Below are 10,678 nucleotides of genomic sequence, written 5' to 3'. Positions count from 1 at the left end.
TCAATAGAATTCACAAAATATTACTATTTACAATTCGACTTAACTCATCTCAACATCCAAATGTAGCCTAAGAGTCAACAAAGCCAAGAAGAGAAAGGTAATTAGGAAATGATAGATTTCCTTAATTCATGTTTTCTAATACAATCCAATGATACAATTGAGTGACAGTCTTTACCACGTTCACTCCATTAGCCAATCCAGATTAAAGCATTTATCTACAACCTGAATATGGAGCTCAGGCATTGCTTTCTCCACGTCCCTCCACAGCCAAGAAACCTCCTCGTCACATACAACATGACGCAGTGATTTCAATGAAGTAGCAGAGTTTGGTAGACTCCTAATCTGTGAACACTCACTCATGTCAATCTTCCTTAGAGTTTGCAGCTTACCGATGTCTTCGGGAAGACATGACAAATTAACACACTGAGCAATGTCAAGGTAGTTCAGCCAAAATAGCTCACAGATGCCATGAGGAAGCATCTTTAAAGTTGGGCAAGCATATAGCCTCAGGATCTGTAGTTTTTCCAGTTTACCCAAGTTAGCTGGCAGCTGGCATAGACCATGGCAATTGGTGATGCTCAGATGCTCGAGTTTGCTCATCCTACAAATGCTAGAAGGCAGCTCAACCAAATCATCACAGTGGTCAATTGTGAGCTCAGAAAGGCGGGGGAAGAGTTGGGGCAGGTCTACGTCTGACTGACAAAGGCTGCTGCTAACCTTACACAGGACAAGGGACATTTTCCATAACCTTTTCAGGATCATGGGAACTTTAGAAAATTGAGGAATGGAAACCTTTTCAAGCCAGAGGCTTCTCAAGTTTGCCAAACTAGAAAAGACAGAGTTGTTCTCAAGTATAGCACTGGATGTGCTATAATTCATTATTATTAGTGCCCTTAGCTTGGGCATGCTATCCATGAAGGGAGGTAAGAAATATTTGTTTGAGGAGAAGTTCAGGATGAGCACTTCAGCCATGGGGAAATCCATGGAGAACCAGTCCATTTCTTCCATTTCACCTACATTGTGAGATTAGAGGGAGAGTGAGCGTGAGCGTGAGTATTTTGGAGATAGAACATCAATACCAAAAAATACATAAAGCAAACCAAGTATCCTCTTTTTCCCCGAAAAGCAAAGCAATCTAGAAGGAATGATGATATTATACCTGTATGAATTGAAACAATCTGGGCATCAAATGGCTGAGAAGAATTCCTATCCCATTCTCTCGGAAGTTCTGTCTCTCTTCTCGGCATTAGCAACCGCCTGCGCCTATTTATGGGCCTCGATTGCTCAAATGAAGAGCAAGGTCTCTTAACACATCGTGTTGGGTAATAAAGACGAAGCAACTGCTATACATTTCTCCAGCTCTACCAGATCAACCAAAAACAAAAAGGGTTAGAATGCTAAAACAAAAGAAACCTTTGTTTAGGCCCATTAAAAAAAAAGAGCAATTTGCATACCTCTCATCCTTTACCAGGGTGACAAGATTCTTGTTTGAAAGCTCAACAAGAATAGCAAATGCTTCTACCTCATCAATATCATGTATCTCAACCCACATATTGATGAGGACATCCAAGGGAATCTTCTTGTCTTCAGGAAAGGATCCCAAATCCAAGAAACATTCCTTGACCTTGGGAGGCAAACACTCAACACTTGTTGCCAAGTGTTCAAACAGTTGTCTTTCATGGGGCTCGGATACAGGCTCCCCCCGAGCTAGCCTATTCACTGCACTTGCCCAAAACAACTCAGATTGATCCCGGAGTGAAGCTCCAATCACTTTAAGTGCCAAGGGAAGTCCTTTACACTCACTCACAATCTGTTCAATACAATTTTAATTCATATCAGTAGCAAGTAGGCAACCAGCTACATAAGAACATGAAAATTAAATAACTTATTTTGCCACAAGTAAACATTCATGATCTAGAAGTGAATGTGACGAAGTACCTATCCCTGGATCTAGAGAAACAATCTCAACTCTCTTCAGTGATTGTGAAAATTCCACTAGAAATATTTTGTTATATTTTCGACTCACAATCCTCAAAAACTAGTTCTAGTGATTGTTTGATAATGAGCCAGGAATACCCATCTTTCTGCAACACTAATAGCTATGAACGAATTGAATAAATGCATCAAATATGGAGTTCTATCATTCCATAAGAAAGAAAATGATTGCTCTCTTTCATATATTATGGTATTTTACTTGGAGAAGAGTTCAAGAAGTGTACCTGCTTGACTAGATTCTCATTTGCACGAAGAGGCATGGAATTTTGTCCAAAAGCAGAGTGACAGAATAGAGCCATTGCTTCATTCTGCGTCAACAACTCTACTTCATAAGTAGCCTTGATGATTGTAGGGAACTTGAAACGGGAAACGACTAGGATTTTACAACCTGGGAATATAAGTCGTTCTAGTACGGACTGTGACCACACATCGTCCAATACCACCAAAGTCCGTGTTGCAACTTTGCATTCATATCGTAGGTTATATTCAGAAATCTGATAATTGGGGCTCAAATGTTCATTGCCTATGATGTATCCCCAAATCTTCACTCTCAGCTGATCCACATTCGGAGATTGAGAGACTGTTAGGAACAAAATCCTACCCCTGAAATAATCTGCAAATGAAGATAGCTCGAGTCAGTTTGAAACCTCGTACTAGTTATCAGATCATTCTATACTCATTTTTTGATTTGTTAACAACCTTAGACTGATTTCAGCTACTAAACAGATATAATCAAGAAACAACAGTGAAAAGTTGATAAATAAAAAGTTAGAGAAATCAAAGCAGTAATCATAATAGTAATAATAACATAACTCACTTCGAACTTGATCATCTTTGCAAAATTCTCTGGCCAAGGTGGTCTTGCCAGACCCGCCAATGCCAAAAATCCCAACGACGGCCAAGTCATCTCTCTCAACCACCATCTCCTTCACCTTCTTCTTCCCCAAGTCCAACCCCACCCCAAGATTCACCAAACTATCCTCCATCCACTTCTTCTCCTCCTCCGCCTTCCTCGCCGCCTCCTCTATCCACGCTCCTCCAGCTCCGATACTCATAGCCCCAAGCTGCTTCTCCAGCCGCATGGTCGACCCTTCCAGCCGATCAAACCGTTCGGCCGCCTCAAACCTCATGTGGAGCACGTCCGCCAGCACATGAACGGGAACCAGACACTGCAAGAACCTGGATACGTTCTTTTCAAGCTTCTCCATCTTCTTCGCTAGATGAAAGTTCTTGTACATGTTCCAGCGATTCGAGTGGATGATTTTGTTGGCGAGTTCGAGGCCGCCTCGTAGGGTCTCAGAGAGGCGGTCTAGTTGGAATTGACGATCGCTCGGGAGCTCGACCCCGGAGTACTTGATCTCATGTATGATGGGTTGGAGTGCCTGGAGGTCGGAGATGAGTTGCTCGGCGCTCTCCTTGCAGAGACATGATTTTTTAGCTATGGTTATCATCAACTTCAAGAGCTCCGTGGCAATCTCGCCGGCGAAGAAGTCCGTCACGGCCATTGGTGATGCTGGAAGTCTAGAGACAGAAAGAGAGAGAGAGAGAGAGAGAGAGAGAGAGAGAGAGGACGTAAATGAATTACTTCATTAGAGAAACTCACTTATCCCGATGTAAAGAATTTACCAATAAAAGATGGATCGAAATGAAGAAAACAAAAACAAACGATGAGAACGGAAGTCGGTTGGTCCGGAAATTGCAAAAGTTGAAGGGTTTGTCAGCAACCCAATTATTTGCAAGGGAGAGTATGGGTGGCCTTTGGTCATTTCGATCCCATTGACTCACTGTTCATCTCAGTCGCGTAGAATGGGACAAGCAGTTAGTAGGCCCCTCCCAACGTACCGAAACGACTTGGAAATTACCCAAATGGTTGTAGTGCCACTATTCATTCAATAAATTACTTAGTCGTCGATCATAAAATTATTTAATAATAAAATAATAATATAAAATAAATAAATTACATAACATCAAAACTAATAATGAAGGAAAATCATTTAAAAAACTTTTAAATGTAAAATCATACGAATATACAAAATTTAGAAAAGTTAATTTTATTATTTGAAATCAGTTACAAGCAAGTTTCAATTACAAAACTTTTATTAATTAATACTCTTATTTGACCAGATAAACAACATGTTTGTCCCTACCGTAGTAGCAGCCAGAACATCTGACGATATTCAAATATTGGCATTTCTCTTGAAACTCTAGTAGCTAAATCATGATTACGTTATCTCAATTTTGGATCAACGATCACACTTTTTGAGAGAAACACGATGAAAAATTTTCAAGGAATTTTCTCACAAAATATATACTGAAAAGTGTTCTAAAAAATATTCAGAACTGAATCTCTATAGATCCTAACCAATAGGATCCGTTAAATAAACAATCTGAAAAAAATTTGAATTGTAGTAAGATTCTGCTAACGAAATGACTCTATCGTGAGAGACTATTCTGACGAGATTGACACCTGGCACTTAGGGCTAGTTTGGGTAGTGGACTATTCATTATTTTATTATTATTTTTTATGTATTTTTCACTACTATTTAATATTCTATTAGAACTTTTCACTACTATTCATAGAATATCTGAAATCACTTCACTATCCAAGCACAACCTTAATCTTCTCAGAAATAGTAGTTTCTCATTCAAATTCTTCTCTGGATAATTACAGAACTCTTGAAACTCGATTTTCACACTCTTGACTTATTTCAAACACTTCCTAATAACTTCTAGATAAACTCAAAATAGTAATAGATAAAGTCAAAATATTTTATATTCATCCAAATTACAAAACCAAAAATAAGATGAAGTCTATCATTTTAATCATCTAGTCCTATACAAATTTATCAACTTAGTCACCTAGTATTAGCAAAAACTCTTGCATCTACAATCTCTAATTTTGAAAAATTAGTGATAAAACCAACTTGATGAATGTAATATAAACATGTCAAAAGCACAAACACCAAACCAAGAAATCGAGTAGAAATTTCAAGCAAATAATCAAGAATAAAAAATACTGACATAGAACAGTAACTAAGATTAGTACTATCAAAATTCACAAAATTTAAAATATAATTCAAAATCTAAGCATGTTCTACTCCAACATCAAAATTATGTTCAGTAAAAATAAATTTAAATGAAATCAACCAAAAAGTAAAAATTTTTAAAGTGATTTTTGCAAACCAAAATTTAGTTCTACCTCTCAATATTTAACTATCATAAACAGAAACAAAATATTTATCATTCAACTCCCCCTGAATCTGTTCAGCTCCTCATATCCGCTCCTCTCTCCACTCCCCATTTTTGTCACTTATCTAAAAGGGTCACTATTTTTTCATGTCGAAATCCATGACATTCTCCAACACCTGCTGCATTTCTAATGATAGTTGCACCAACCTATCATTTGTGAATCTTATTTGTGAAGGGTCAGAGATATTGTCATAATCAAAATGAATGAGATCCAAACCTACGTGTGTCTTGTAAAAACCAATATGATGCTCCTTGATTTGATATGGCCAAAACACCCTCTGATCTCAACTCAGCCATGCATTTAGACAAAATTGATGTATGAATATGAATGCATGTATAAACAATTTACAAAAAATTGTGAAAATTTGGTTAAGACAAAAAATCAAACACTTGTTGAGACAAAAACAGACCCACTTCTACACATCCCAACCATCAAAACAATCCAATTCTCAAGTCTCAAATCAAGGCAAATAAAAACAATCCCCAAACTGGTGTTTGGTGATCCGTAGAACTTAGAAAGAAGAGATTGTAATTACCGTGTTGTGCATCGTGTAGAGATAAGATAAACTTGATTGCAAAGACCAAATGGACCCTAGGGCTCGTGATCCTCAAAGAGTAGTAGTTGGTTGGGGCACAAAAAGTGAAGAGCAATGAAGTGTAGAGTCGTGAGTGAGATAGGAGGAAGTACAACCACGGGGTGAGTGTCGATCAAAAACACTACGTCACTTAAGTCACTTAGTGGCTTAACGTGCCACGCATGAGCCTAAAGCTCAGAGTTCCATTGAGACTTAAATACTCAAACCAAAAACAGTCCTACTGAAACAAATCTTTCAGATCCATGTGCACAAAAATGCAAAAAATTGGCAATATATATATATATACATATGTAAAATTGTGCATGCTTATCACGACTCAAAAATCAAATAAACTAGTACTAACTTGGTACAAAATTAATGTCCATATGCCAAAAAAACTCTAACCCAACACTGTTTTGCAATGAGCAGTAATTGTTTTTTAAGCAACTTCATTCTTTTGAAGCCAAATCACTTGCCTAAATGCACCAGGTGTCCAAACAATGTTCCAATCACATAACCAACATTGAAAGAGGTTCATACTCTTTTATTTGAAATAAAGAGCCAAAAAAAAATTAAGTGTGGACACACCACAAATTCATCATGGCCAAAGTCTATGTGAGTGTGTGAGTGAGGCAACTTACTACCATCACCAAATTTTTAAATATTTGAACACATATTATTTATTTTGCCCCTCTTTTTTGTTAACATAGATACTCTCAAATGGGTTATCTCATCTTTGACCTCAAAAGTCAAACTTTATGCTATGACCTAGATACTTGAAAAGAGTATCTCCTCCGAACATAAGGTTGCTCAACCCTTTGTATGTCCATTTTATTGCTCATCTTTTTTCATAATGAATAGAACAATGATTTTTTCTATAAGGACTTAAGGAACAAGATCCGTGTGAGGTGTTTATCTCTTTTTCCAATGAAGAAACACCGCTTTTTTTTATATGGATCAAACATTCATGTTTGACAAGAGGAGACCTCTTGCTTTTTTATACTAAGTTCAACTAATATTAGTCAATTTAAGGTGTAGACTTCCATTTGGTAAGCACCTATAAACTTTATGAAACATTCATAATAATAAAAAATGAGTGCTACTAGGGTGCCAACTAGCAGTGATTGTTGAGCATGCCCCTAGGCAAAATTCATTTTTTTTTATTTTTTTTTCTTCATATTTTTTAACAGTTCTAAACATTTTAAAAAATATATAATAAAAAATATCAATACACTAATAGTCACTTCCTTAATCAGTAAGTAAAAGAAAAAAAATTAAAAAAAATAATTAAATACATGAATAGTCAAAATGAGAGAGCAAAATGGAGAGGTATAGTAGCATTATTCATAAAAAATGTGTGAAAATAATTTCCTCATAGTGCATTTGGATTTGACTTTATCAAGATGAGCCATGGGGTCTACACTTATATTGTAGACTATATATAAAAAAAAAATAGAGAGATGTTCCAACTCCAAGTACGAGAAGTGTGAAGAACCGAGTATTCATAACTAGGCACACCAAGTACGATCTTTGCCCAACTCAACAAAACTAAAACTGAAAAATACACAAAACAGAAAAACAACATATTTTAAGAAAAATAATGAAAGAGAATAAAAATACGTGAAATGCATGTCCTAGACTAATGATGTGTAGGAAATAAAAAAAAAATACAAGTGTGCTTATCACTTTATGTCACATACACCAATGACTTTCTTTTTTAGCAAGGTCCACTCACCATCTTCTTTGACTACCCATTTTGCTTTAAGTTTTGAGCAGTTCTTTTCATCATCACCACTTTTTTTAAATGCAAAAGACATGCTCCGAGCGCTGATAGCCCTCTAGCGAACTGAGCTGGAAAGAGCAAACAAGAATGCAGCTGCCAGAGCAACGGGGCAAGCCTCGAATGTAATAAAAGGAGGGAGCATGAAATGAAGCGCAAGGAGGAGCAACCCTCACGTGGAAGGGTTGGGCCGCGCATCCACTACAACCTAGCAGTAGAAATCGAAAGAGAGCCAAACTCGCAGGACGAACGACGGCGAGATTCAGCCCGCCCCAAATACTACACCTACCACAAAACTAACAGCCATTGAACGGAAGATTGCTTCACCAGGAGGTGAAAAGTGGAGGAAATGGAGGCCCTAATACACCAACAGGGTGAAGAGAGGTGTCGTCAACAACACGACAATCGTACGCAGCCCTGGAGAAGAAAAAGCTCCACCAGGAGAAGCCATAGCCACACTAGGAGAAACAAGAGCCCTGCCAGGAAAAGAACCGAGGAGTGCCATAGAACAAGGCTGTGCTAGAGAAGCTCGACTAGAGGAGAAGGCCCGATAGGTGAGATTCGTACAATAGCCAGAGGATATGCCGGAGGTGGAATCATCTCATTGGCAAGGAGGGCCCACGCCATAAGAGCCAGGTATGGGGAAATATTCATCACTTATAAGGCAACTCTAGTAGCTAGGAGCCATTCGAGGGAGCATCCCATAACCTTTAGAGAAAAGGATGAAGAAGGCGTGCTGCACTCCCTTATGACGCCTTGGTCGTGACAGTGCAAATCACCAACAACTTGACACGGAGAGTGCTGATCGACAACTGCAGCTCTGTCGACATCCTATTTTGGGAAAAGTTCATTCAGATGGGGATCACTCCCGATCGATTGCGCCCAACCCCCACACCTCTCAAAGGTTTCACCGGAGACATGATCCAACCCATCGGAGCAATCACCTTATTTATCTTGGCCGAAATAGCCCCCAGAATGGCAGCTACCATGGTGGATTTTCTTGCTGTAAAAGCTACCTCCTCCTACAATGCGATTCTTGGACACACATCCTTGAACCACATGAGGGCGGTGACATCCACCTATCATCTAAAGGTAAAGTTTCCAATTCATATGGAGTGGCCGAAATGCGTGGCAAGCAAAAGCTAGGAAGAGAATGCTACGCCTGGAAATGAAGCCCGAGGCAATCGAGGTCCAAACTCTCGAAGAAGATCCGGAGGAAGCAAGCCTACCATTGGCGACGGCCCTGACAGAGCTGGACGAGGAGGCCTTATGGGAAGTAGAGCCCAACGAACCTCTAGAACTAGTACCAGTTGATCCCAAAAAACCAGAACGCACTGTTTGAGTAGAGACTAAGATGACCCCTGAGCTGAGCCAGTCCATGAAGCAACTCCTTACAGAAGACAGAGACGTGTTCACATGGAGTCACGAAGAGATGCTCGAGATTGACATATTTGTCATCGAACATCATCTCAGTGTGGATCCCAAGGCAAAGAGAATCAAGCAAGAGCGTCGCAACTTCAGTGCAGAGAAGTACTCGGCCATCGCAGAAGAAGTGGACCAACTCCTGACCATGGGGTTCATCAGAGAAGTCCATTATCCTGAGTTGCTCTCCAATGCAGTGCTGGTGAATAAAGCAAGTGGAAAGTGGAGAATGTGCATGGACTTCATTGAACTAAACAAGGTTGCCCAAAAGACAGCTTCCTCTTGCCACGGATAGATTTGATAGTAGATTCGATAGCCGGGCATCCCCTACTCAGCTTCATGGACGCATACTCCGGATACAACTAGATCAAGATGAACGTAGATGATGAAGAGAAGACGACTTTCATCATTAACTGGGGACTCTATTGCTACAGAGCCATGTCATTCGGTCTCAAGAGCGCAGGTGCAACATACCAATGACTAGTCAACTGGATGTTCAAGGAACAGGTCAGGCGAAATATGGAGGTTTACATGGATGACGTCTTGGTCAAAAGTAGGAAGCCAGAATAACACCTTGATGAGCTCAGAGAAGCCTTCGCAATACTCAGAACATACAAGATGAAGCTCAACCCATTGAAGTGTACTTTCGGCGTGGAATCGGGGAAGTTCTTAAGGTTCATGGTCTTAGAGAGTGGAATCGAGGCCAATCCCAAGAAGGTCAAGGCGATCGTGGATATGCTGCCACCATGGAAATCAACAAAGTCCAAAGGTTGGCAGGGAGATTGGCCACCCTGAGCCGTTTCATTGCAAGGTCGACTGACCACTGCCTTCCTTTCTTCAGGGTCCTTAAAAAGGCACGAGAGTGGGATGATGAGTGCAGTAGGGCCTTCGATGAATTAAAAGAGTATTTAGCCCATCCACTACTCCTCAACTAGACCAACTCGAGGGAAGACCTGACCATATACCTAGCATTGTCCCCAAATAATGTATCTATTGTCTTAACCCAAAGCGAGGGGGGCCAACGACCTGTCTACTACATGAGCCAAGCTTTTCGAGGAGTAGAGGACAGGTATCCCCAAATGGAGATGTTAGCATTCACATTGGTCATCGCCGCCAGACAACTAAGGCCATATTTCCAAGTCCACCCGATGAATGTACTCACAAATGTCCCACTCAGAAAAATATTGCAGAAACCCGATGTGTCCAGTCGAATGACGAGGGCAATCGAGTTAAGCGAGTTCGATATTGAGTACCTCCCTCGCACTGCTATTAAAGGACAAGTTTTGGCAGACTTCATGGCTGAATTCTCAGACTTTCCTGAAGAGATAATCGTGACACCCCAAGGCAAGACCTGGTAGGTCTATGTAGACGGCTCGTCCTGTTGGGCTGGGGGGGGGGGAGAGTAGGAGTGCACATAATCACGGAGTCCGAAGAAGAAATCAACTATGCAATCAAACTCTGCTTCAAAGCTACCAACAACGAGGCTGAATACGAAACGTTACTGGCAGGGTTGACGGTAGTCAGGTCATTGGTGCCACTAAGGTCGAAGTGAAAGTTGACTCACTTGTGGTGGTCGGTTAGATAACAGGACAATTTGCTACTAAAGGAGAGAATTTGAAAATGTATCTCTAGCAAGTAGGAGATAAGTGCCACCTCT

The 10,678-nt window shown here is 40.1% G+C and overlaps 1 protein-coding gene across 1 annotated transcript; it reads right to left on the bottom strand.

Annotated features, from left to right (window-relative positions):
- Positions 1-3,697, bottom strand: LOC121242975 (probable disease resistance protein At4g33300). The gene is given in 6 exon segments (XM_041141022.1): positions 1-1,013; positions 1,160-1,273; positions 1,276-1,361; positions 1,455-1,810; positions 2,220-2,608; positions 2,813-3,697. Coding segments are annotated over 6 exon segments (2,466 nt in total). The 5' UTR covers positions 3,501-3,697; the 3' UTR covers positions 1-180.
- Between the last annotated feature and the right edge of the window lie 6,981 nt (positions 3,698-10,678).

The sequence above is a fragment of the Juglans microcarpa x Juglans regia genome, chromosome 8D (assembly GCF_004785595.1).
Source record: "Juglans microcarpa x Juglans regia isolate MS1-56 chromosome 8D, Jm3101_v1.0, whole genome shotgun sequence".
Classification (NCBI taxonomy): domain Eukaryota; kingdom Viridiplantae; phylum Streptophyta; class Magnoliopsida; order Fagales; family Juglandaceae; genus Juglans; species Juglans microcarpa x Juglans regia.
Note: the sequence above shows the minus strand (reverse complement) of the source record. Positions and strands in the feature narration are given on the sequence as shown.